This window comes from Neoarius graeffei, chromosome 4 (genome assembly GCF_027579695.1).
Source record: "Neoarius graeffei isolate fNeoGra1 chromosome 4, fNeoGra1.pri, whole genome shotgun sequence".
Taxonomy (NCBI): domain Eukaryota; kingdom Metazoa; phylum Chordata; class Actinopteri; order Siluriformes; family Ariidae; genus Neoarius; species Neoarius graeffei.
In genome coordinates this window covers 116,386,349-116,413,885 of record NC_083572.1, presented here as the reverse complement: position 1 = coordinate 116,413,885, position 27,537 = coordinate 116,386,349, and the positions used below count along the sequence as shown (strand labels likewise).

General features: G+C 47.0%; 1 protein-coding gene across 13 annotated transcripts in view; it reads right to left on the bottom strand.

Moving 5' to 3' along the window:
* itpr1a (inositol 1,4,5-trisphosphate receptor, type 1a) overlaps positions 1-27,537 on the bottom strand; it is a 209,600-nt gene that overhangs the window by 110,446 nt on the left and 71,617 nt on the right. For 10 of the 13 annotated variants that reach the window (XM_060920238.1, XM_060920239.1, XM_060920241.1 and 7 more), the window contains 7 exons: positions 26,722-26,808; positions 26,478-26,636; positions 5,236-5,334; positions 5,064-5,147; positions 4,812-4,958; positions 4,596-4,691; positions 166-210 (listed from right to left, as the gene is read on the bottom strand). In XM_060920238.1, the coding sequence (XP_060776221.1) occupies positions 166-210; positions 4,596-4,691; positions 4,812-4,958; positions 5,064-5,147; positions 5,236-5,334; positions 26,478-26,636; positions 26,722-26,808 (717 nt within the window). The remainder of the gene's footprint in view (positions 1-165; positions 211-4,595; positions 4,692-4,811; positions 4,959-5,063; positions 5,148-5,235; positions 5,335-26,477; positions 26,637-26,721; positions 26,809-27,537) is intronic. The other 3 variants (XM_060920242.1, XM_060920243.1, XM_060920251.1) reach the window with 1 other exon arrangement.

The window sequence follows — 27,537 nt, the reverse complement described above, 5'->3', positions numbered from 1 at the left end:
CACCTCAGTAAAACCTGCGAGACTCTGATGAAAACATTTATAATTAACCTGCTGACTGGCAGCCTGATAAAATGTGGTTATTTTACAGGAAATTAAGAACATTAAGGAGTCAGGAAAGTCATGTAGTTATACAGGTTGTACACACACACGCACACACACACTTACAGAGGAGCGTGACTCGAGACATTCCTCTTCATAGTCAGGGTTTATCTGGTAAAGAACAGAAACAGAACACTTATTTATTTATGTATTTGTTTTATTTTGGTGAAGGTTTTTTTAGACTCAGAAGTATAAAAATGCAGGTTAATGAGATTGTGGTAATGAGATCAGTCTCGTCTCGTCTCGTCTCGTCTCGTCTTCTTCCGCTTATCCGGGACCGGGTCGCGGAGGCAGCAGTCTAAGCATGGAAGCCCAAACTTCCCTTTCCCTAGACACCTCGGCCAGTTCCTCGGGAAGAACACCGAGGCGTTCCCAGGCCAGCCGAGAGACATAGTCCCTCCAGCGTGTCCTGGGTCTTTCCCGGGGCCTCCTCCCGGGGGGACATGCCTGGAACACCTCCCCAGGGAGGCGTCCAGGAGGCATCCGAAAAAGATGCCCGAGCCACCGCAGCTGGTTCCTCTCGATGTGGAGGAGCAGCGGCTCTACTCCGAGCTCCTCCCGAGTGACTGTGCTTCTCACCCTATCTCTAAGGGAGCGCCCAGCCACCCTGCGAAGGAAACTCATTTCAGCCGCTTGTATCCTCGATCTTGTTCTTTCTGTCATTACCCAAAGCTCATGACCATAGGTGAGAGTCGGAATGTAGATCGACCGGTAAATCGAGAGCTTCGCCTTTTGGCTCAGCTCCTTCTTCACCACGACGGACCGGTAAAGCGACCGCATCACTGCGGAGGCTGCACCGATCCGCCTGTCGATCTCACGCTCCATCCTTCCCTCACTCGTGAACAAGATCCCGAGATACTTAAACTCCTCCACTTGAGGCAGGACTTCTCCACCAACCTGGAGAGGGCAAGCCACCCTTTTCCGGTCGAGAACCATGGCCTCGGACTTGGAGGTGCTGATTCTCATCCCAGCCGCTTCACACTCGACTGCAAACCGCCCCAGTGCATGCTGAAGGTCCTGGTTTGAAGAAGCCAACAGGACAACATCATCCGCAAAAAGCAGAGATGAAATCCTGTGGTTCCCAAACAGGATTCCTTCCGGCTCCTGACTGCGCCTAGAAATTCTGTCCATAAAAATTATGAACAGAACCGGTGACAAAGGGCAGCCCTGCCGGAGTCCAACATGCACTGGGAACAGGTCTGACTTACTGCCGGCAATGCGAACCAGACTCCTGCTCCGTTCGTACAGGGACCGGACAGCCCTTAGCAAAGAGCTCCGAACCCCATACTCCCGAAGCACCCCCCACAGAATACCACGGGGGACACGGTCGAATGCCTTCTCCAGATCCACAAAGCACATGTGGACTGGTTGGGCAAACTCCTATGAACCCTCGAGCACCCTATGAAGGGTATAGAGCTGGTCCAGTGTTCCGCGACCAGGACGAAAACCGCATTGTTCCTCCTGGATCCGAGGTTCGACTATTGGTCGAATTCTCCTCTCCAGTACCCTGGAGTAAACTTTCCCTGGGAGGCTGAGAAGTGTGATTCCCCTATAATTGGAGCACACTCTCCGGTCCCCTTTCTTAAAAAGAGGGACCACCACCCCAGTCTGCCACTCCAGAGGCACTGTCCCCGACTGCCACGCGATGTTGCAGAGGCGTGTCAACCAAGACAGCCCCACAACATCCAGAGACTTGAGATACTCAGGGCGGATCTCATCCACCCCCAGTGCCTTGCCACCGAGGAGCTTGCAAACCACCTCAGTGACTTCGGCTTGGGTAATGGACGAGTCCACCTCTGAGTCATCAGCCTCAGTCTCCTCAGTGGAAGACATGACGGTGGGATTGAGGAGATCCTCAAAGTATTCCTTCCACCACCCGACAATGTCCCCAGTCGAGGTCAACAGCTCCCCACCCGCACTGTAAACAGTGTTGGCAGAGTACTGCTTCCCCCTCCTGAGGCGCCGGACGGTTTGCCAGAATTTCTTCGAGGCCGACCGATAGTCCTTCTCCATGGCCTCCCCGAACTCCTCCCAGTTCCAAGTTTTTGCCTCCGCAACTGCCCAAGCTGCAGCACGCCTGGCCTGCCGATACCCGTCAGCTGCCTCAGGAGTCCCGGAGGTCAACATGGCCCGATAGGACTCCTTCTTCAGCTTGACGGCATCCCTTACTTCCGGTGTCCACCACCGGGTTCGGGGATTGCCACCACGACAGGCACCGGAGACCTTGCGGCCACAGCTCCGAACAGCTGCGTCCACAATGGAGGTAGAGAACATGGTCCACTCAGACTCAATGTCCCCCGCCTCCCTCGGAAGCTGGGAAAAGCTCTCCCGGAGGTGGGAGTTAAAGACCTCCCCAACAGAGTGCTCGGCCAGACGTTCCCAGCAGACCCTCACCATACGTTTAGGCCTGCCAGGTCTGTCCAGCTTCCTCCTCCGCCAGCGGATCCAACTCACCACCAGGTGGTGATCAGTTGACAGCTCAGCCCCTCTCTTCACCCGAGTGTCCAAGACATAGGGCCGGAGATCAGATGAAACGACTACAAAGTCGATCATCGACCTCCGACCTAAGGTGTCCTGGTGCCACGTGCACTTATGGACACCCCTATGCTCGAACATGGTGTTCGTTATGGACAAACCGTGACTAGCACAGAAGTCCAATAACAAAACGCCACTCGGGTTCAGATCGGGGAGGCCGTTCCTCCCAACCACGCCCCTCCAGGTGTCACTGTCGTCGCCCACGTGAGCATTGAAGTCCCCCAGTAGCACAATGGAGTCCCCAGTCTGAGCACCCCTCAGTACCTCTCCCAGGGACTCCAAGAAGGCCGGATACTCTATACTGCTATTTGGCCCGTAGGCACAAACAACAGCAAGAGCCCTCTCCCCAATCCGAAGGCGCAGAGAGGCGACCCTCTCGTTCACTGGGGTAAACTCCAACACATGGCGGCTGAGCTGGGGAGCTATAAGCAAGCCCACACCAGCCCGCCGCCGCTCACCACGGGCGACTCCAGAGAAGTGGAAAGTCCAGCCCCTCTCGAGGAGCTGGGTTCCAGAGCCCAAGCTATGCGTGGAGGTGAGCCCGACTATCTCTAGCCGGTACCTCTCAACCTCCCGCACAAGCTCAGGCTCCTTCCCCCCCAGCGAAGTGACATTCCATGTCCCAACAGCCAGCCGCTGTGTCCGGGGATCAGGTCGTCGAGGCCCCTGCCTTCGACTGCCACCCAATCCACATTGCACCAAACCCCTACTGCTACCTCTGTGGGTGGTGAACCCACAGGAGGTCGGGCCCACGTCACCTCTTCGGGCTGAGCCCGGCCGGGCCCCATGGGCAAAGGCCCGGCCACCAAGCGCTCGCATACGAGCCCCAACCCCGGGCCTGGCTCCAGGGTGGGGCCCCGGCTGCGTCCTACCGGGCGACGTCACGGTCCTGGATTTTTTCTCCATAGGGGGTTTTTGGTGAACTGCTCTTGGTCTGGCCTGTCACCTAGGATCTGTCTGCCTTGGGAAACCCTACCAGGGGCATAATGCCCCCGACAACATAGCTCCTAGGATCATTCAAGCACACAAACCCCTCCACCACAATAAGGTGGCAGTTCTAGGAGGGGTGAGATCAGTGTCATTTTAATTTAAATCAATGACAGTGTAAGACTTTACTGTGACTCTGTCAGTAATCAGTAACAGGATGAAGCTCTGTTCACACACTATTTAGTCTCTGTGTATCTCTGGGATCTCAGTCTCTGTCGGGTCAGTATTTTTTTAAAAACTGTGTGTGAATGAGTCTAAAATCTAGTCTCATCTCATCTCATTATCTGTAGCCGCTTTATCCTGTTCTACAGGGTCGCAGGCAAGCTGGAGCCTATCCCAGCTGACTATGGGTGAAAGGCAGGGTTCACCCTGGACAAGTCGCCAGGTCATCACAGGGCTGACACATAGACACAGACAACCATTCACACTCACATTCACACCTACGCTCAATTTAGAGTCACCAGTTAACCTAACCTGCATGTCTTTGGACTGTGGGGGAAACCGGAGCACCCGGAGGAAACCCACGCGGACACGGGGAGAACATGCAAACTCCACACAGAAAGGCCCTCGCCAGCCCCGGGGCTCGAACCCAGGACCTTCTTGCTGTGAGGTGACAGCGCTAACCACTACACCACTGTGCCGCCCTAAAATCTAGTCTGTGTTTTATTTTCTATAAAACGAGCATTAGATATAACCCCAGGTAATGTACACACAGGCCACTTTATTAGGAACACCTGTACACATAACGAGAGGCTGGTGAGGGAACGACTGTTTATAGACAACTGCTGTAACTTTACTGAGAAGAGGAAGTAACTCTCACTGACATGAATAGTAACTATAAACGGATAAAAACTATGACGTTCTTTAATGAATAAAAGTACTGTAATCAGTTATACATTTCTGAAGTTTAAAATGAACTTCAGGGTGGTAAGAGTAACACACACACACACACACACACACAGAACAAGAGTCACCTCTGCAGCGAGGTAATGACCAGTTGCCAGGTGTTTAAACCTGAACAGACTGTTCCAGTAACCGGCTCCTCCTCTACAGGGGTCATGCTGCACCACCTGTAACACACACACACACACACACACACACACACACCATCTGCTGTATTTCACACTGAAATCATATTGACAAAAGCTCAGAAGGTCAATATGGAAGCACACACACACACACACACTGACCTCCACCTCCCAGAGTGCTTTGCTGCTGGTGGCTGAAGTGGCAGACTGGCGTCCAGTCGTCCGCAAGAACACATACTGCTTCTTGCGGTGATCATCACATGTTAGAAACTTCTCCTGTTCTGCATGGAACAACCGAACCACATCTCCCTAACACACACACACACACACACACTTTACAGTGCTCTATTAGACTATGAGATGTCTGCCGGTTCCATATGCTGATAATGAAGAATATAAACATTGTGAACTCACGCCTTTCAGAATGACCTCCTGATTATCGCTCCATTTCATGAACAGGACAATTTTCCAGCTTGTGCTGCAGTTGACAGAGTTCACCTGATTCACACACACACACACACAAGCCAGGAATAAAGAAAAAGCCATCATCAGGGCATGTGACCTCTGTGGGTGGGTGTGTTCGTACCTCATTACATCCTGGATTATCTACAAGCTGATGGCTGCTGGCATGAAGAGGCTGTCCGGCGTTCACAGGATTTAACACAACCTTATCACCTATTACCACCTGAAACACACACACACACACACACACACACACACACACACACACAGTTTTCTTCTTCTGTTTTTAGATATTTCACAACATTAAATGTAAATATAAATAGATAAAACTATGTCATCCTTTAATAAACTTTTTTTATTTGTTGGTAAACTGCTGTGGTATGAAAGGAATAAAACACTTTGGGACATGCTGTTACAGGAAAATAATCAGCTCTGCCATGGAAACAGTAACTGCTTTCAGTAATTTTTTTGAACTGTTCTTTTTCTGTGGCAGAATGATTGTACAATATAGATCTTTAATTAAAAAAAAAAGAATTTGGTGCATCAGTTTTATTTATTTTGGGAAACCAACACAGAGTCAAATTTATACACACAGGATCAAGAATTTACAGACACCCACTTAAATTATTTCCAAAATGTCTCAACTTGCCAAAGCCTCTTAACTTCCTGTTAGTGATGATGATTGACTGCAGCTGGAAGCTTCTCTGTGCACAACATAAAAAGGGCTTGATTGACACTCATTGGATTGACCGACACACAGTACAATGGGAAAGTCCAAGGAGCTCAGTGCAGATCTGAGAAAGAGGCTCATAAATTTACACTCAGGAATGTCTCTTGGAGCCATTTCCTAATATCTGCAGATTCCAAGATCATCAGTTCAAACAACTGTATGTAAGCACAAGTTATTGGGAGGTGAAGCCACTTTGCTGGAAGAAGATCCAAACTGTCCCCCTCAGCTGAGGGGAAATTGGTTCAGATGGTCAGGAACAACCCAGGAACCACCAAGACACAGACTTGCCATGAACTGGAAGCTGCTTGAACACTGTCTACAGTCAACAGAGTTTTACATCACCATGGACTGAGAGACTGCTGCCCAAGAAAGAAGCTCCTGCTCCAAAATCCACACTTTCAAGCTTGACTAAAGTTTGCAGCTGATAACATGGACAAAGAAAAAAGCTTTCTGGAGGATGGTTTTATGGTCAGATGAGATGAAGATCGAGTTGTTTGGCCACAATCACCAGTAGTACAGAGGAACACTGTGCTAACTGTTAAGCATGGTTAAAGTCGAATAATAAAGGAGGAGGACTACCAGAGAATTCTTCAGTATAACCTCAAACCATCAGCTAGCTGGTTGAAACTTGGACACAATTGAGTGTTCCAACAGGACAATGACCCCAAACACACATCGCCCCAGATCTGTGAGCAGATCGAGACAGTCCTCAGGCATAGTGTGTTTTGGTGAACTGGGATGTATGGATGCTGTCACCTCCCCATTCTTCACTTGGATTTGTTGACAGTGGATTGGCTGCTGCTTTATGTCCCAGGGATCCCTCATGTCTGTGTTACCTTCTGGCTGTCCCTTTTATTTATGCTGTCATAGTTAGTCTCTCCGGAGTCCCTGCTTGCACTCAGTGCAAAATGTACAGTGTCTTGCAAAAGTATTCATCCCCCTTGGTGTTTGTCCTGTTTTGTCGCATTACAAGCTGGAATTAAAATGGATTTTTGGAGGGTTAGCACCATTTGATTTACACAACATGCCTACCACTTTAAAGGTGAAAATTGTTTTATTGTGACACAAACAATAATTAAGGTATTCACCCCCCACCCCCCCAAAAAAGTCAATGCTTTGTAGAGCCACCTTTTGCTGGAATTACAGCTGCAAGTCTCTTAGTGTATGTCTCTATTAGCTTAGCACATCTAGCCACTGGGGTTTTTGCCCATTCCTCAAGGCAAAACTGCTCCAACTCCTTCAAGTTAGATAGGTTGTGTTGGTGTACAGCAATCTTCAAGTTATGCCACAGATTCTCAATTGGATTGAGGTCTGGGCTTTGACTAGGCCATTCCAAGACATTTAAATGTTTCCCTTTAAACCACTCCAGTGTAGCTTTAGCAGTATGTTTCGGGTAATTGTCCTGCTGGAACGTGAACCTCCATCCCAGTCTCAAACCTCTGGCTGACTCAAACAGGTTTTCCTTCAAAATTGCCCTGTATTTAGTGTCATCTATCTTTCCTTCAGTCCTGAACAGCTTTCCTGTCCCTGCAGATGAAAAATATCCCTACAGCATGATGCTGCCACCACCATGCTTCACTGTAGGAACGGTGTTCTCAGGGTGTTGGGTTTGCACCACATACGGTGTTTGCCATGATGGCCAAAAAGTTCAATTTTAGTCTCATTTGACCAGAGAATCTTCTTCCCTGTGCCTGGGGAGTCTGCCACATGCTGTTGGGCAAACTTCAAATGTGTTTTCTTAAGCAATGGCTTTTTTCTGGCCACTCTTCCATAAAACCCCACTCTGTGGAGCGTGTGGCTTAAAGTGGTCCTATAGACAGATACTCCCATCTCTGCTGTGGATCTTTGCAGCTCCTTCAGTGTTATCTTTGATGTCTTTGTTGCATCTCTGATTAATGCCCTCCTTGCCCAGTCTGTGAGTTTTGGTGGGCGGCCTTCTCTTGTCAGGTTTGTAGTTCTTTCCATTTTGCTATAATGGATTTAATGGTGTTCCTGGGATATTCAAAGCTTGAGATATTTTTTTTATAACCCAAACCTGATCTATACTTCTCCACAACTTTGCCTCTGACCTGTTTGGAGTGCTCCTTGGTTTTCATGTTGCCTGCTTAGTAGTGTTGCAGAGTCAGGGTCCTTCCAGAACAGGTTGATTTATACAGACATCATGTAACAGATCATGTGACACTTTGCACACAGGTGGAACTTAACTAATTATGTGACTTATGAAGTGAATTGGTTGGACCAGCTCTTATTTAGGGGTTTCATATGAAAGGGGGTGAATACTTATGCACACTCCAGATTTCTGTTTTTTCATCTTAATTATCATTGTGTCACAATAAAACAATTTTCACCTTTAAAGTGGTAGGCATATTGTGTAAATCAAATGGTGCTAACCCCCCCCAAAAATCCATTTTAATTCCAGTTTGTAATGCAACAAAACAGGACAAACACCAAGGGGGATGAATACTTTTGCAAGACACTGTATACTGTTCTTAACCTTTAGGTGACAACAGGCATACCCAACAATCTGTGTTTTTTCTCGCTCTCTCTCTCTCTGTCTGTTGAGTTACACATCCATCCTGAAATGCCAGTGATGCTGACCCTTCCTGCTCTTCAGACCTGCCCGATCCATCCTGATGCCCTACTTCTAGCTGGAGTCTCATCACATCGCTCCTGTGGAGGACGGCCCCATATGGACAGTTGAAACTCGCACTTAGAAGACGCTCTGGACACTTACAGTTTTGCTCTGATGGTTTAGGATTACAATCACCATAACTTTCAGACTGCAGTTGTTATGAACAGTTTACACTCAAGTCTCCATCAATGAACAGTTTATAACTTCAACAAAACAGACTTCCTGTTAAACTATAATGAATTTCCTGGCTACACAGTTGTATTTTGCAACTCTATCGTCATCGTCCTTGTCGGCATCCTTCCGTCTCCGAGAGACGATGGTGTAATGTCCAGATATGTTTTTATCTGCATCTTCGTGAGTGGCTGTGCAGTCCAATCCATGAATGACAGTCTCTGCTGCATTTGCTGCAGATGAACAGCGATGCCTGCTGAGGCTGTTGTTTTCTCTCCTTCCTTCTCACTCTCTTGTCCTCAAGGTTTTTGTTCCTTGTCTCCTCTGCTCTCTGTACGCCCTATCTGACGGCAAGGTGTCAAGCTGCATGGTCATCTGCACGTCGTTCCCAGGTGGTGATGTTGATGCTGCATAGTTTCATGTCTTTCTTACAGACATCTTTGTAGTGCAGGCGTGGTCGTCCCGCCCATCATGAACCCTCTGCCAGCTCCCCGTACATCAAGTCTTTGGGAATGCAGCCTGAGTCCATTCTCCTGACGTGGCCGAGCTAACAAAGACACCTCTCGCTGAGAATGACGAACATGCTGCTCATCTTGGCATGTTTCAAGACCTCTGTGTTGGGCACCTTGTCCTGCCATCGGATATGTAGAATACTTCTGAGGCAGCTCAGGTGGAAGCTCTTAAGTTTCCTCTCATGGCTGGCATATGTGGTCCACGCCTCACTATTGTAGAGGAGTGTGCTTTGCATGCAGGCCTGGTAGGCTCACAGTTTGGTCTTCTCGGTGAGGCTGGGGTTTTTCCAGACTCTCTGGTTCAGCTTAGCCATAACTGCTGCTGCCTTGGCGATCCTGTTGTTCTGCATCAATGGAGAGCGAACTGGAGACAATGGACCCGAGGTACATGAAGCTCTCAACAACTTCCAGGCTGTGCCCACTGATGGCGATGTTTAGAGGAGCAAATGTGCCTTGCGCCATAATGTTTGTCTTCTTCAGACTGATGGTCAATCCAAACTCCGTACAGACGTGGGAGAGGCGACTGACAAGCTGTTGCAGGCCATCCTCAGTGTGTGATGTCAAGACTGTGTCATCAGCAAAGAGCATCTCATGGATGAGTACCTCTGTGACTTTGGTCTTGGCACGAAGGTGGGCGATGTTGAAAAGCTCGTCATCAGCCTGGGTGTGAATGTAGACACCCTCACTGCAGTCCTTGAAGGCGTACTAGAGGAGCATGGAGAAGAAGATGCCAAAGAGTGTCGGTGCAAGAACACAGCCTTGCTTTACTCCACTGCTGACCGGGAAGGCCTCAGATGTTGTACCATTGAAGCAAACTGTGCTGCGCATGTTTTCATGGAACTAAGTGACAACCACGAATAGTTGGGGAGGACAACCGATCTTCTACAGTAGTCTGAAGAGTCCACTCCGGCTGACCAGGTCAAATGCCTTTAAGTCAATGAAGGCGATGAAGAGTGGCATTTGCTACTCTTGACACTTCTCCTACAGCTGGCATAGCAAGAAGATCATGTCCACAGTTGACCGGCCAGCTCAGAAGCCACACTGGGACTCTGGGTAGACATGGGAGGCTAGGGTCTGCAGGCGCACCAGAGCAACATGGGCGAATGCCTTCCCAGCAAAGCTAAGGAGGAAGATTCCCCTGTAGTTGTTGCAGTCGCTCTGTTTTCCTTTGTTCTTGTACAAAGTGATGATATTAGCATCATGAATGTCCTGGGGGATATGTCCCTGTTCCCAGCAGAGGCAGAGGAGTTCATGCAGGGGTTGGAGCAGTGCAGAATTCCCGCTCTTCAAGACTTCTGACAGGATGCCGTCACTCCCGGGGGCCTTCCCATTAGCAAGACAGTTGATGGCTATACTGAGTTCTTCTATGGTAGGTGGTATATCTAGCTCCTCCATCACAGGCAAATCTGGGATGGCGTCTAGGGTGGTGTCGGTGACAACATTCTGGGTTGCGTACAGCTCAAGTTAATGCTCAACCCAGCGTTGCAACTGCATCCCCTGGTCTGTGATAACTTCACCCATCTTGGACTTGAGTGGGGCAATCTTGGTAGTAGATGGGCCTGTCGCCTTCTTGATGCCCTCGTACATCCCTCTTACATCCCCAGTGTCGGCAGCAGTCTGTATACTACTGCAGAGGTTCAGCCAGTAGGTGTTGGCACAGTGGCGGGCAGTCTGCTGGGCTTTTTTCCTGGCAGTCTTGAGGGCTTCCAGTGTACTAGGGCTAGGCGCTGCCTTGTAAGCTAGGAGGGATCTCCTCCTGGTCTCAGTCATGGGCTCCATTTCTTCCCAGTGGGCCTCAGACCAGTCGGCATTTTTACGCTCCTTTTTCCCGTAGGCGGTGATGGCCGAGTTGTACACACCATCTTGGAGGTGGGATCACTTGGCGTCAATAGAGTCTCTGTCAGGGTCTTATCATCGAGGGCCTGTTGCAGCTTACTGATGAACTGCTGTGTCTTCTCTGGGTTTCTTACACAGCAAGTGTTGACGGGTGGGTGACCCTTCTTCTTGGAGTGGTGCATCTTCTTTGGTGTTACATGAACCTTGCTGGCCATTAGAGGTGATCTGTGTCACAGTCTGCATTGTGATAGCTGCGGGTGAGGAGGACACTGGCAAGTTCTGCACGCCTGATGATGACTAAGTCTAGCTGGTGCCAGTGGCGAGAACCCAGGTGTCTCCAAGACACCTGATATATTTCCTTGCTCTTGAAGGTGGTGTTGGTCACTCATAGGTCATGAAAGCAGCACAGCTCCAGCCATTCTCTGTTAGGCTTTGTGACTATCCTGGCCTCTAGAGGCCACTATTGTACCTTTGTCATGTCATGTTTGTTTTGACATCTAGGTGACTTGTGTTTGTTTTGACAGCCATGTGCTTCTTTGTTTTGATGGTCATGTGCCTTGTGCCCCACCTGTTCTTAGTTAACTGTCCCGCCAATTCTTAATTGCCAATTCTGACCTGGTCAGGTGTTCAATTACTTTGGGTATTTACACTACCCCATTTTGTGTTTCTAGTCACTGGGTCTTTGTGCTGTTTGATGGTGAGTCACTTTTTGTACTGCGTACCTTTGCCTGTTGACTTTTGTTTTTGGAATATTGCTCTTTTGGGACATTTGGACTATTTTTTGTTAACTTGGAACTTTGCCATTTTTTGTATCTTCTGAGCGTTTGGATTTTTGCTTTCTCTTCCTTGGTTTTGGATTTTTGGACTCTTGGAACTTTTGGATGTTTTTTCTTGTATCTCCTGTGTGTTTGGATTTACCTGACTGGAAGAAATTTTACCTTTGTGGATTTTGTTTTATCACAAGCTGTGGATTTTCCTGGACTTCTGAGCTTTGGCAAATAAACTTTATTGAACTTTAGCTTTGATCTCTGCACTTGAGTCATTCCTCTGCTTAGCCTAGTGGGTGTTTGCTGGGTTACTACACCAGTGACCCGGGTTCAATTCCCAGCCCAACCTAACATTCTCCTTGATCTTGCCCCTTCCATGAACACCAAGGCAGGTGGGCCAAGCCTTGTGGTCAGCTCCCACTCTGGCATTGAAGTTTCCAAGCAAGTAGAGGCCTTCAGGTTTTGGGATCCTGGATATCACTTCTTCCAGGGCTTCATAGAACTGATATTTTTCCTCTGGGATGGAGTAGAGAGTTGGGGCATACACACTGATGATGTTGACTAGGCCTGAGGATGTTGCCAGCCGGGGTGCTAGGATACGCTCACTGCCAGATGATGGAGGCTCAATGCAGGCAAGAAGTTTGTTCTTCACAGCAAACCCGAGACCGTGCTGGCAGGGTTCATTGGAGGACTTCCCTTGCCAAAAGAAGGTGTAACTTGCTTCTCTGATAGTTCTGCTGTCAGCCAGTCGAGTCTCCTGAAGGCAAGCAATGTCGACGTTAAGTCATGAGAGTTCCTTGTCTATGATGGCGGTTTTGTGGGCATCATCAATTTGCTGCAGGTGAGCAGAGAGACCAGAGCACGTGGTCCTGACGTTCCAGCTTGCAAAACGAAGAGCTGGAGTCTTCTTTCTTCTTGAGTTGCCTGGTGCAGAATTTGCGGCCTACCTTTTGAGATGGCTCTCTGAGCTCCACGCACCCAGTGGAGCAAGCAGGCCATGGCGGGACAGCACCTTACTGGCTGGGGGCTGCCCAGCTTTAGGCGGGCAGTAGCTGTCTAGTGGGATGTGATGATCCCTCCCACTGTCAGAAGTGACCCCTGGGGCTCATTTCCTTCACCAATCGGATGAGCTTAGAACTGGTAACTCCCACTTCCCATGTTGTGTCGACATCTTGTGATGACACTGGAGTGTCCTCTCCAGTGGAGCTACAAGGCCTGGGCAGGGTAATATGGAGGATCAGCTGTTGCCCATGCAGCAGGTCCCCCCTCTCCATGCAGCCACTGTGGTCCAAAGGAAAGGCAGAAGCCAATGCAGTTTGGCAACAGTAGCACCGCAGGAGTTGCTGGAAGCACTGCAGTTCAGCATCAGACCACCTTAGGGACTCCAGCTCTGGATTTAACCTTGGGGTTTACTCCCGAAGCCTTTCCCATAAATGGGTATGGCTGCAAGGCAGCAGAGGTTTGAAATCAGAGTTTTCCTTCTCCTAGATGGGCTACCTTCCCAGGTTGATGAACCCCATTTGCCCAAAGCACCGGTTTAAGGCGCCAGTTACCCGCCTCCACCCCTTCTTCTATCAGTAGTAGCAGTTCTGCAGGGCTTATATCTAAGCCACACGTGCAGGCTAGGAGCTGGACTTGGTTGTCAGAGGTTATTTGAGACGCACACCATAAGGAGCTTTTTTTTAATAGACAATGGGAGCTTATCCCCACTGCCACCCCTTGGCTATGACAACCTTGGAACTCTATGGGACACAGTTATAAAAGTGAGTTATTTATAATCATGCTATCTGTTATCACCCAGATGAGGATGGGTTCCCGTTGAGTCTGGTTCCTCTCAAGGTTTCTTCCTCATGTCATCTGAGGGAGTTTAACCTCACCACTGTCACCTCAGGCTTGATCATCAGGGATAAATTTATTAACTTGTGTTTAAAATCTATATTTTTTCTGTAAAGCTGCTTTGTGACAATGTCTATTGTTAAAAGCACTATATAAATAAACTGACTTGACATCAAACCTGATTGTGAAATGGATAAAGCAGGCTAACAGCTACTTTAAAATCAGGGTTTTAACTTTAACCCTATTCCACAAACAAGCATGCCTTGCTCGTGTAAACTTTCAAATGTTTGGTATAATTTGTTACTTATATATCTAATCGCAACTGTTCCAGTGAGCCTGTGAAAGGTTGAATTTCAGTCTTAATATTGATAGAAGAAAAGTAAATGTAAAGTCTCTAGCTTTCAACTGAGACTTTGTCATCCATCCATTATCTGTAGTCGCCTATCCTGTACAGGGTTCCGGACAAGCTGGAGCCTATCTCAGCTGACTATGGGCGAGAGGCGAGGTACACCCTGGACAAGTCGCCAGGTCATCAAACGGCTGACACAGAGAGACAACTAACCATTCACACTCACACCTACGGTCAATTTAGACCCACCAATTAGCCTAACCTGCATGTCTCTGGATTGTGGGGAAAACTGGAGCACTCAGAGGAGTGCCCACACAGACACGGGGAGAACATGCAAACTCTACACAGAAAGTCCCTCGTCAGCTGCTGGGCTCGAACCCAGGACCTTCTTGCTGTGAGGTGACAGTGCTAACCACTACACCACCGTGCCGCCAAGACTTTGTCATTTAATGAATATTTTATGAACAGTTTGAAGGATCTTGCAGATTTGTGCTGAGTGTTACCTTGAAAATGTCAGCTTTATTACACCTTATAAGTTTTAGTGTATAAATTAATAACATTTTTAAGATCAGTAACCTGCATAATAAAGGAGATCTTCTTGGTCATAAAGCCTTTACTCTGTGACTGCTGTAAGCTGATGGATGGTGTTTATATCAGTAGATCTGTGTTCAATAGAAGTTGCGATGAGGTTGACTGTAGGGCTTCATGCTCTTTACAAATAATGACTGAGACATTCTGAGGTTAAGTTTTATCCATAAAGGGGAAGCATGTCCTTCACCCCCCCACAGTGATGGCTCAGCCACACCAATCATAAAAGTCTAATGACATCCCTGGCTAGAACAAGTCCTGACCTCAACCCTATTGAGAATATGTGGACTGTGCTTAAAAGTGTGGTCTGTGCCAAGGGACATGCGCATTTAATTGAACTCAAATATCCAACCAGAATTCTGCCAGAAGATTGTTGATGGCCACCAAAAGTGTCTGGCCAAGGTGAAACTTGCTAAGGGACATTTGACCAAATATCAGGTGTGCTATATCTATAATTTTGACCCTATGTTGATTTCAGAAATAAACAAATTTAAACTTGTGCACCAAATTTTTTTTTCTATTAAAGATGCATGTTGTAATCATTCTGCCACAGAAAAAGAACAGCTAAAAGAAATCACTGAAAGTACAATATTGTCATGACATTAGTGTCCATGATGAGTGTCTGTAAAGGTCTCACGTCAAATGTACGAGTTATACCTCATAGGCTTTCACTTATAAACAGCGTCATCAACTACTGTTTCAGAATCAGAAATGAAGTGTCAGGGTTTTACACAAGAGGAGACAGTGAGGGTGTTAAACACTGCAGTGTATCAGAGTGTATTTATCCTGTACATCATACAGAGCTATCGCTTTGCATTCACATGCTAATGTATAATGTGTTCACTAGGAGTGTAATGATATAACATCAGACATGGTGGTCATTTTAGCCAATTCTGGAGCTCTATTTCCAGGTAAACAACTCCTCTGGTGCTTCTACAGAGATCGTTGTGTTGTAATTGATCATTTTCCATGGGTCAGAGACCTTCTTTAGTCACTCAAATTTTTTGGAGAATTTATACATCTCATCTCATTATCTGTAGCCGCTTTATCCTGTTCTACAGGGTCGCAGGCAAGCTGGAGCCTATCCCAGCTGACTACGGGCGAAAGGCGGGGTACACCCTGGACAAGTCGCCAGGTCATCACAGGGCTGACACATAGACACAGACAACCATTCACACTCACATTCACACCTACGGTCAATTTAGAGTCACCAGTTAACCTAACCTGCATGTCTTTGGACTGTGGGGGAAACCGGAGCACCCGGAGGAAACCCACACGGACACGGGGAGAACATGCAAACTCCACACAGAAAGGCCCTCACCGGCCACGGGGCTCGAACCCGGACCTTCTTGCTGTGAGGCGACAGCGCTAACCACTACACCACCGTGCTGCCCACAGAGAATTGTATGATACAGAAATAAAAATAATAATTTTTTTCGCGGTCCGGTTTCCATCAAATCCTGCGCTCTGATTAGCTGGTGAGCGGGTCCGTATCCTACGATATGGACCCCGATTACAGATCCCAGTTACGGACCTCTGGCGACTCGCTCGTTCACAACAACAACAAACATAGTAGCAATTTTTGTCAACATTTATTTTCACATTTCTCAGTATAATAGCATTAATTTTACAGCATGGATAGCGATAACGACAGTGTTCACAGCGAAAGCAAGTTTTACTCCCCTGAGGAAGACAAAATAAAATAAAACATTTCGGGAGAAAGCTGAAAACCTGTAACTGTTGCTAACGCCGAGCAAAAATATGGCTGAATCCTGAATGACTCAATTTTGTATAAATAGGGGACTACATAGGCGGCAAAATGTAGTTTTTTTCCTGCCATGGAAGTGCACTTGTATACCGAGGAGGAAGCCATTTGCATTACAGCCGAGAATGAGGATTCAAAATGGCGGCTCGCCTCGGTTTTCTCTTTCGGGCGCTCTCGTTTTGGGTAAAGAAAAAAATAAACATATTTGCCAGCTTAAGGTTGGTCCGTATCGTGAAATACCGTGACCTCGGCCTTGAATACTGACCTCGGCCCAGAGGCCTCAGTCAGTACTTTCAAGACCTCGGTCACGGTATTTCACGATACGGACCTCCCAGCTGGTAAATAACATATATGTCTTTTCAGTCAATCATTCATCAATTTTTTTTTTTAATATCCTGAGAATTGAATTGATCATGACTCATGAAGGCAGTATTGTGAATCGAATACTGACCGAAGTGGACTGTTACACTCCCAGTGTTTACTGATAATCGGCCTCATTTATCAATCTTTTAGTAAAGTTGTGTGTAAATGTTTTCAGATGCCAAACTGAAATATAATGTTCACTGGATTTAAAAGAGGTTCAGAAATTCTGATTTTCTTTATACTTACCTGGATATATTAATTAGTATTTATCATCCATAAAGTGCAGTGTGTTGCCAACACAGCCCATTTACATGTAGTGACCCCCACAAAACCCCATAAAAAGGTCACATGCACAGACAGCTGAGAACACGAAATGAATGATCACAGGAAAGGCTGAAAGGCAGAAGTGGAAGTTATTTTGACTCACTTCTATACCAATAAAAAATATATAGTCATATAACAGCACCTGAATAGATCAGAATCTACAGACAAATTACAGAAAATAATGAATTAGGTGTGATGGCAAAAAATGGTGTGACATGAAAATGGAGAAGAAAAAAGATCGACTCTGCTAGCTGCACAGAGTCGTCACTCAGGGCCCACTACATCGAGACTGTGTCTGTTCCCCGAGCTCAACAAAAAGGTAGAAATTTTCAGAGAGTTTGTTCCAGTAACCTAATCAATATAAAATTAGATCAGACTGACTGTACAGCTGCTGCCAGCACCTTTGATCTAAAGGTGGGGCTATTAAATATTAGATCTCTTACATCTAAAGCGCTAATGGTTAATGAACTCATTACTGATCAGGAGTTTAATGTACTGTGTTTAACAGAAACATGGATTAAGCCAAATGAATATATAGCATTAAATGAAGCGAGTCCTCCTGGATACAGTTATATACACCAGCCTCGTCTAACTGGCAGACTGTTACACCTAGATAATCTTTATTTATAATGATTATCTCGGTGTAACACAGAAACCTGGTTATAAATTTAATACATTTGAAGTTCTTCATACTCATATAATGTATGTAGCCTCGAAAAATAAGTCTACCCAGTTAATTCCATTGCTTATTATTTACAGGCCCCCGGGGCCATATTCTGAGTTTCTTTCTGAATTTGCAGATTTTATCTCAGATCTGGTTATTTCCTTAGACAAAGCTTTAGTTGTCGGAGATTTTAATATTCACTTCGATAACCCAGAAGACCCTTTAAAAACAGCGTTTGTGTCCATCTTAGATTCAGTCGGGATTAAGCAGAATGTCATAGGACCGACCCATAATGGTGGTCACGCCCTTGATCTAATACTAACATTCGGGTTAAATGTAGAAAATATAGTCACACTTCCACAGTCTGAAGTTATCTCAGATCATTATCTCATCTCATTCAAAACATGTCTGAGTAATAATATATGCACCTCACCACGCTACTGTATTAAACGTACATTCACGTCAACTACTGCACAGAGCTTTATAAATGATCTCCCAGAGCTGTCAACTTTGACTGGGTCACTGTCAGCCCCTGCAGAACTTGATCAGGCAACTGAATGCTTAGAGTCAACGTTCCGCTATACTTTAGATAATGTAGCTCTGTCAGGTACGTGAGGGAGGCAGATGTAAGTGCAGAAGTTTCAGTATTATGAGTGCTATTATATACAAAGTGCAAAACTATACAGATATATACACATAGGCAAACAATCCGAAAACGGCAGGCTAGATCAGAAATGTGAAAACAGGCAAAAGGGTCGGGCAAGGCACAAACAGGATATCAGAGGCAAACCTAGAACGGGAACGAGAAACAGACACAAGAATCAAGAAACAGAAAGACAAGAACATGGGTAGAAAGACTTGGTAATGCATAATTGCATATCGTAATACTTCGCCATGCAAATGCATCAGCACAGTCCTTAAATAGGCAAACACAGTTCCTTAATTGAGCTCAGGTGCGTCTTGTTCACGGCGCACGTGCTGGAGTCTACTCGGCACGCGCACAGCCCGAGGAGCACCTTCAGGTGCACGCACCACAGCACGCAGCACTGACAAGCACCTCTTAAAAGGAAAAGGATCAGAGAGAAAAAATTAGCACCCTGGTATAACGATGATACTCACACTTTAAAACAGACCACTCGAAAATTGGAATGTAAATGGTGTCAAAGAAAATTGGTAGTGTTCAAATAATAATAATAATAATAATAATAATAAACTTTATTTGCCAGGTATGTGAACACACACAAGGAATTTGACTCCGGTTTCACTTGGCTCTCTTAGTACAAACAGATAAAAAGCGTAGACAAAAACAAAAAGCTATGTACATGTAGAAGGGTAAATATATGTACAGACAGCATAGTGCAAGGATGACTTAGTAGATATAAATATACAGTGAGCACAGAATGACGGTATGAGTGTGCAGATATTTCACAGTTGACGTTACTGATATTTGAGTCCGGTTTTAGCTGTTCATCACAGAGACAGCCTGAGGGGGAAAACTGTTCTTGTGTTTGGTTGTTTTTGCGTACAGTGATCTGTAGCGTCTCCCAGAGGGGAGAAGTTTAAACAGTTTGTGACCAGGGTGTGACGGGTCTGCAGAGATGTTACCTGCCCGTTTCCTGACTCTGGACAGGTACAGGTCTTGGATGGAGGGCAGGCTGACACCAATAATTTTCTCTGCAGACCTTATTGTCCATTGCAGTCTGTTCTTGTCCTGTTTGGTGACCGATCCAAACCAAACAGTGATGGAAGAGCAGAGAACAGACTGAATGATGGCAGAGTAGAATTGTGTCAGCAGCTCCTTAGAAAGGTTGAGCTTCCTGAGCTGGCGCAGAAAGTACAACCTCTGCTGGGCCTTTTTGATGATGGTAACTGTGTTGGTCTCCCACTTCAGGTCCCGGGAGATTGTGGATCCCAGAAACCTGAAGGTTTCAACAGCAGTCACAATGTTGTTGGTGATGGTGATGGGCGGCAGGGTGGGGGGGCTCCTCCTAAAGTCCACTGTCATCTCCACAGTTTTGAGCATGTTCAGCTCCAGATTGTTCTGACCACACCAACAGACCAGCCATTCAACCTCCCGTCTGCATGCAGACTCGTCACCGTCTCGGATGAGGCCGATGACCGTTGTGTCGTCTGCAAATTTCAGGAGTTTAACAGACGGGTCTCTTGAGGTGCAGTCGTTGGTGTAAAGGGAGAAGAGCAGTGGGGAGAGCACACACCCCTGGGGGGCACCAGTGCTGATAGTCCAGGTGCTGGATGTGATGCTCCCCAGCCTCCCCTGCTGCTTCCTGTCAGTCAGGAAGTTTATAATCCACTGACAGGTGGAGGAGGGCACAGTGAGCTGGGTGAGCTTGGTGTGAAGGATATCTGGAACGATGGTGTTGAACGCCGAACTGAAGTCCACGAAGAGGATCCTGGCGTACGTCCCTGCAGACTCAAGGTGTTGCAGGATGTAGTGCAGTCCCATATTGATTGCATCATCTGCTGACCTGTTTGCCTGGGAAGGCAAACTGCAGGGGGTCCAGCAGGGGGTCTGTGATGTCCTTCAGGTGTGACAACACCAGTTTCTCAAAGGACTTCATGACTACAGATGTGAGAGCTACAGGCCTATAGTCATTCAGTCCTGTGATGGTGGTTTTCTTGGGAACCGGGATTATTGTGGAGCATTTGAAGCATGAGGGGACTTCACACAGCTCCAGGGATCTATTGAAGATCTGAGTGAAGATGGGGGCCAGCTGATCAGCACAGACATTCAGACAGGAGGGTGACACACCATCTGGGCCAGGTGCCTTCCTGATCTTTTGTCTGCGAGAAAGCTGACAAACATCCTCTTCACAGATCTTGAGTGCTGGTGTGGGGTCAGAGGTGAGAGGAGACAGAATAGCAGGGGGTGTAAATGAGTCTTTAATGTCTGAGGAGGGGAAAGGTGTGAATGTGTCAAATCTGCAGTAAAACACATTCAACTCGTCAGCCAGTTGATGGTTCATTGCAGTGCTGGGGGATGGTCTCCTGTAGTTGGTGATGTTCTTCAGGCCTCTCCACACTGACGCCGGATCGTTGGCTGAAAGGCTGTTTTTGATCCTTTCAGCGTAGCTCCTCGTATCTGCTTTCACCTCTTTCGTCAGTGTGTTTCTGGCCTGTTTGTACAGGACTCTGTCCCCACTTCTGTAGGCCTCCTCCTTGGCCTGGCGAAGCTGCCTGAGTTTTGCAGTGAACCAGGGTTTGTTGTTGTTGTATGTGTGGAAGGTCTTGGTGGGCACACACATATCCTCACAAAAACTGATGTAAGATGTCACGGTATCAGTCAGTTCATGCAGGTCTGAAGCTGCAGCCTCAAAAACACTCCAATCAGTGCAGTCAAAGCAGGCTTGTAGTTCCACTTTGGCCTCATCAGACCATCTCCTCACTGTCTTTACCACAGGCTTAGCAGATTAGCTTGGAAGGAGAGCTTCCTGAATTACAGAAAAGCTCTTACTGCTGCAAGATCAACATATCTCTCCTCCTTAATAGAAGATAACAAAAATAATCTCATCTCATCTCATTATCTCTAGCCGCTTTATCCTTCTACAGGGTCGCAGGCAAGCTGGAGCCTATCCCAGCTGAACTACGGGCGAAAGGCAGGGTATAGCCTGGACAAGTCGCCAGGTCATCACAGGGCTGACACATAGACACAGACAACCATTCACACTCACATTCACACCTACGCTCAATTTAGAGTCACCAGTTAACCTAATCTGCATGTCTTTGGACTGTGGGGGAAACCGGAGCACCCGGAGGAAACCCACGCGGACACGGGGAGAACATGCAAACTCTGCACAGAAAGGCCCCCGCCGGCCCCGGGGCTCGAACCCAGGACCTTCTTGCTGTGAGGCGACAGCGCTAACCACTACACCACCGTGCCGCCCACAAAAATAATCCTAAATTCCTATTTAATACTGTCGCAAAATTAACCAGGAATAAGTCCACTATAAACACATGCACACCTGCAGTATGTAGTAGCAACGACTTCATGAATTTTTTCAATGACAAAATTGAAAATATCCGACAAAAAAATTCAAACTACTAATTTAAGGTCAGACAACTTAAGTGACAATGTAAGTAACCCTGTAGTTAACAATATAACCGTATCAGATCACTAATTAGAATGTTTTACTCCCCTGAGAGAAATCGAACTACTTACATTAATCTCTGCATCAAAATGCTCAACTTGTGTACTAGATCCCTTACCTATATGTAACCGGGTGTATATGGGGAAATCACCTGTTGTCTGCTCCACCCCAGTAGAAGGAGTCATAGGGCTCAGCCCTTTAGAAACAGGCTGGTTGGCTAGGAGAGGAAGCCACTTGAACAGTGCACTATAAGAATGCCAGCTAAAGCACCGGTAAAGAATAAGCCATTCCTCGAAGTTCAACCTGCTAGCTCGGAACAGATAAGAGACGCGGTATTTCACTGAGGTTAAGCCTCAACTGCGAACATAGGTAAGAGTATTAATAGAATGTCTGTGTCGTAGAACTGTTGGGCTGGTTGTACTGTGGTGTGTTGTGGTGCACGCATTGCTGGCGTTAGGCCAGAATTATATTGGTAAGGCGGTTTTTCTTATTTTAATTTATTTAGTATGTATGATAAATATTAAAGGATAATCATACTATGTTTTGTTAGTTTATTGGGTTTATCTGGGAAAAGGCAGATAGGAAAAAAGGAAAATGGGGAGAATGTTAGATGTGTAAATGTCTGGATTATTGAGTGAGTGATTTATTGTATTGTATGTTGTGCTCTTTCTAGCTACTACACCAATTACCAATGGGCAGATAATTGCCGCTTTTCCCCTGTGGTAATTTTAGTATTGTAAGGTCACACCTCCAAGGACCAAATTATTATTTTTTCTTATTTCTTTTTTTTTTTGTATTGAGAGCCCAGCCTTACTCATTACCCCATACAGAGCCCAGAGGCCCAGTCTTGATGTGTAGTTTTACACTTATGTATTTTGGTTTGGCCATATAGTGTGTGTAGTGCATACAGGTTGTTGTGTTGCCCTTCTTGAGGGGTGTGTAGCTATTTGCCAGTTGCTGTGCTTCCTTTTTGATGTGTGCAATTTACTAGATAATGATCTGAGAACTTCAGACTGTGGAAGTGTGACTATATTTTCTACGTTTAACCCGAATGTTAATATTAGATCGAGGGTGTGACCACCATTGTGGGTCGGTCCTATGACATTCTGATTAACCCCTACTGAATCTAAAATGGACACAAACGCTGTTTTCAAAGGGTCTTCTAGGTTATCGACGTGAATATTAAAATCTCCGACAACTAAAGCTTTGTCTAAGGAAATAACCAAATCTTTCTCCTATAGAGCAGCGCCATAACACTCACACTGGCTCCTATAGAGCAGCGCAATAACACTCACAGTGTCTCCTATAGAGCAGCGCCGTAACACTCACACTGTCTCCTATAGAGCAGCGCCGTAACACTCACACTGGCTCCTATAGAGCAGTGCCGTAACACTCACAGTGTCTCCTATAGAGCAGCGCAATAACACTCACAGTGTCTCCTATAGAGCAGCGCCGTAACACTCACACTGGCTCCTATAGAGCAGCGCCGTAACACTCACACTGGCTCCTATAGAGCAGTGCCGTAACACTCACAGTGTCTCCTATAGAGCAGCGCCGTAACACTCACACTGGCTCCTATAGAGCAGCGCAATAACACTCACAGTGTCTCCTATAGAGCAGCGCCGTAACACTCACACTGTCTCCTATAGAGCAGCGCCGTAACACTCACACTGTCTCCTATAGAGCAGCGCCGTAACACTCACAGTGTCTCCTATAGAGCAGCGCCGTAACACTCACACTGTCTCCTATAGAGCAGCGCAATAACACTCGCACTGTCTCCTATAGAGCAGCGCCGTAACACTCACACTGTCTCCTATAGAGCAGCGCCGTAACACTCGCAGTGTCTCCTATAGAGCAGCGCCATAACACTCACACTGGCTCCTATAGAGCAGTGCCGTAACACTCACACTGGCTCCTATAGAGCAGCACAATAACACTCACAGTGTCTCCTATAGAGCAGCGCCGTAACACTCGCACTGGCTCCTATAGAGCAGCGCCGTAACACTCACACTGTCTCCTATAGAGCAGCGCCGTAACACTCGCAGTGTCTCCTATAGAGCAGCGCCATAACACTCACACTGGCTCCTATAGAGCAGTGCCATAACACTCACACTGGCTCCTATAGAGCAGCGCAATAACACTCACAGTGTCTCCTATAGAGCAGCGCCGTAACACTCACACTGGCTCCTATAGAGCAGCGCCGTAACACTCGCAGTGTCTCCTATAGAGCAGCGCCGTAACACTCGCAGTGTCTCCTATAGAGCAGCGCCATAACACTCACACTGGCTCCTATAGAGCAGCGCAATAACACTCACAGTGTCTCCTATAGAGCAGTGCCGTAACACTCACACTGGCTCCTATAGAGCAGTGCCGTAACACTCACAGTGTCTCCTATAGAGCAGTGCCGTAACACTCACACTGTCTCCTATAGAGCAGCGCCGTAACACTCACACTGTCTCCTATAGAGCAGTGCCGTAACACTCACAGTGTCTCCTATAGAGCAGCGCAATAACAGTGTCTCCTATAGAGCAGTGCCGTAACACTCACAGTGTCTCCTATAGAGCAGTGCCGTAACACTCACACTGTCTCCTATAGAGCAGCGCCGTAACACTCACACTGTCTCCTATAGAGCAGCGCCGTAACACTCGCATTGTCTCCTATAGAGCAGCGCCGTAACACTCACACTGTCTCCTATAGAGCAGCGCAATAACACTCACACTGTCTCCTATAGAGCAGCGCCGTAACACTCGCAGTGTCTCCTATAGAGCAGCGCAATAACACTCACAGTGTCTCCTATAGAGCAGTGCAATAACACTCACAGTGTCTCCTATAGAGCAGCGCCGTAACACTCACAGTGTCTCCTATAGAGCAGCGCAATAACACTCGCAGTGTCTCCTATAGAGCAGCACCGTAACACTCACACTGTCTCCTATAGAGCAGCACCGTAACACTCACACTGTCTCCTATAGAGCAGCGCCGTAACACTCACACTGTCTCCTATAGAGCAGCACCATAACACACGCACTGTCTCCTATAGAGCAGCGCCGTAACACTCACAGTGTCTCTTATAGAGCAGCGCCGTAACACTCCCACTGTCTCCTATAGAGCAGTGCCGTAACACTCGCACTGTCTCCTATAGAGCAGCGCCGTAACACTCGCACTGTCTCCTATAGAGCAGCGCCGTAACACTCGCACTGTCTCCTATAGAGCAGCGCCGTAACACTCACACTGTCTCCTATAGAGCAGCGCAATAACACTCACACTGTCTCCTATAGAGCAGCGCTGTAACACTCACACTGTCTCCTATAGAGCAGCGCAATAACACTCACACTGTCTCCTATAGAGCAACGCCGTAACACTCACACTGTCTCCTATAGAGCAGCGCCGTAACACTCACACTGTCTCCTATAGAGCAGCGCCGTAACACTCACACTGTCTCCTATAGAGCAGCGCCGTAACACTCGCACTGTCTCCTATAGAGCAGCGCCGTAACACTCACACTGTCTCCTATAGAGCAGCGCCGTAACACTCACACTGTCTCCTATAGAGCAGCGCCGTAACACTCACACTGTCTCCTATAGAGCAGCGCCGTAACACTCGCACTGTCTCCTATAGAGCAGCGCCGTAACACTCGCACTGTCTCCTATAGAGCAGCGCCGTAACACTCACACTGTCTCCTATAGAGCAGCGCCGTAACACTCGCACTGTCTCCTATAGAGCAGCGCCGTAACACTCACACTGTCTCCTATAGAGCAGCGCCGTAACACTCACACTGTCTCCTATAGAGCAGCGCCGTAACACTCGCACTGTCTCCTATAGAGCAGCGCCGTAACACTCACAGTGTCTCCTATAGAGCAGCGCCGTAACACTCCCACTGTCTCCTATAGAGCAGTGCCGTAACACTCGCACTGTCTCCTATAGAGCAGCGCCGTAACACTCGCACTGTCTCCTATAGAGCAGCGCCGTAACACTCGCACTGTCTCCTATAGAGCAGCGCCGTAACACTCGCACTGTCTCCTATAGAGCAGCGCCGTAACACTCACACTGTCTCCTATAGAGCAGCGCAATAACACTCACACTGTCTCCTATAGAGCAGCGCTGTAACACTCACACTGTCTCCTATAGAGCAGCGCAATAACACTCACACTGTCTCCTATAGAGCAACGCCGTAACACTCACACTGTCTCCTATAGAGCAGCGCCGTAACACTCACACTGTCTCCTATAGAGCAGCGCCGTAACACTCACACTGTCTCCTATAGAGCAGCGCCGTAACACTCGCACTGTCTCCTATAGAGCAGCGCCGTAACACTCGCACTGTCTCCTATAGAGCAGCGTCGTAACACTCGCACTGTCTCCTATAGAGCAGCGCAATAACACTCGCAGTGTCTCCTATAGAGCTGCACCGTAACACTCACACTGTCTCCTATAGAGCAGCGCAATAACACTCGCAGTGTCTCCTATAGAGCAGCGTCGTAACACTCGCAGTGTCTCCTATAGAGCAGCGCCGTAACACTCACACTGTCTCCTATAGAGCAGCGCCATAACACTCACAGTGTCTCCTATAGAGCAGCGCAATAACACTCGCAGTGTCTCCTATAGAGCAGCGCCGTAACACTCGCAGTGTCTCCTACAGAGCAGCATCATAACACTCACACTGTCTCTTATAGAGCAGCGCAATAACACTCACACTGGCTCCTATAGAGCAGCACCAGAAGACTTACACTGTCTCCTATAGAGCGTAGCTTGTAGAATGGTTGGATGTAGAACCAGGAGCCTTCATTTCCTGCAGCATCCAGAGTCACTCGCATGGCATTTTTCTCCAACAGAGCCGGTAGACGCTTATTCACAGTCAGATATTTATTACTCTTCAGGTGAAGGAGCTAAACACACACAGACACACCGTTGATATTTTAGATTATATGGGTTGTTTAGAATGTCTGTGCGTTTGTATGTAGGCTGTTTTACCTGGATGACATTTCCATACTGGATGACGGTCCCCAGCAACTTCTTGTTCTCTGATTCATTTTGCTTCTTCTCTAAATCAGCAGCATGCTGAAGACATAGGACAAGAAACAACCCAAAATATTGACCCTTAAAAACTCAGCTTTCTTTTCCTGATGGTTACATCTAGAGGTGTAAAACAACTTAGAACATGGCACCTTTGGCAGCAGACCACCCCGTCTTTTGGTGAGTAAAAATATTGGAACAGACAATATTAAAGTATAGTCAAGTGAATAACACTTAATATTTGGCTGCATATCCGTTGCTTGCAGTAACCGCATCAATTCGGTGATTCACTGACATCACTAAACTATTACAGTGTTCATTTGTGATGCTTAGGCTTGTAACACAGTTTCTTTCAATTAATTTATTTTATTTATTTAATTTTTTTTTTCAGTCTCTTCAAGTGGTGAAACCTTGATCATTTGGGTTAAGTTCTGGTGATTGACTTTGCCAGTGTAAAACTTTCCACATTTTTCCCCTAATGAAGACAAAACCCACGGCTCAAACCAAGAGTAGACATTCAGAGATATTAATTGCTTAAACAATTAATTTAGTCAAGCTTAATAGAATTGAGGAATGTGTGAAGGACATTAGACACTGGATGCTTATTAATTTCCTTCTGCTTAACTCTGACAAGACTGAAGTACTTGTACTCGGACCACATGCAGCTAGAAGTAAGTTTTCTGATTCCACAGTAACTCTGGATGGCCTTTCTGTTTCTTCACGTGCAGCAGTAAAAGACCTCGGAGTGATTATTGACCCCAGTCTTTCATTCGA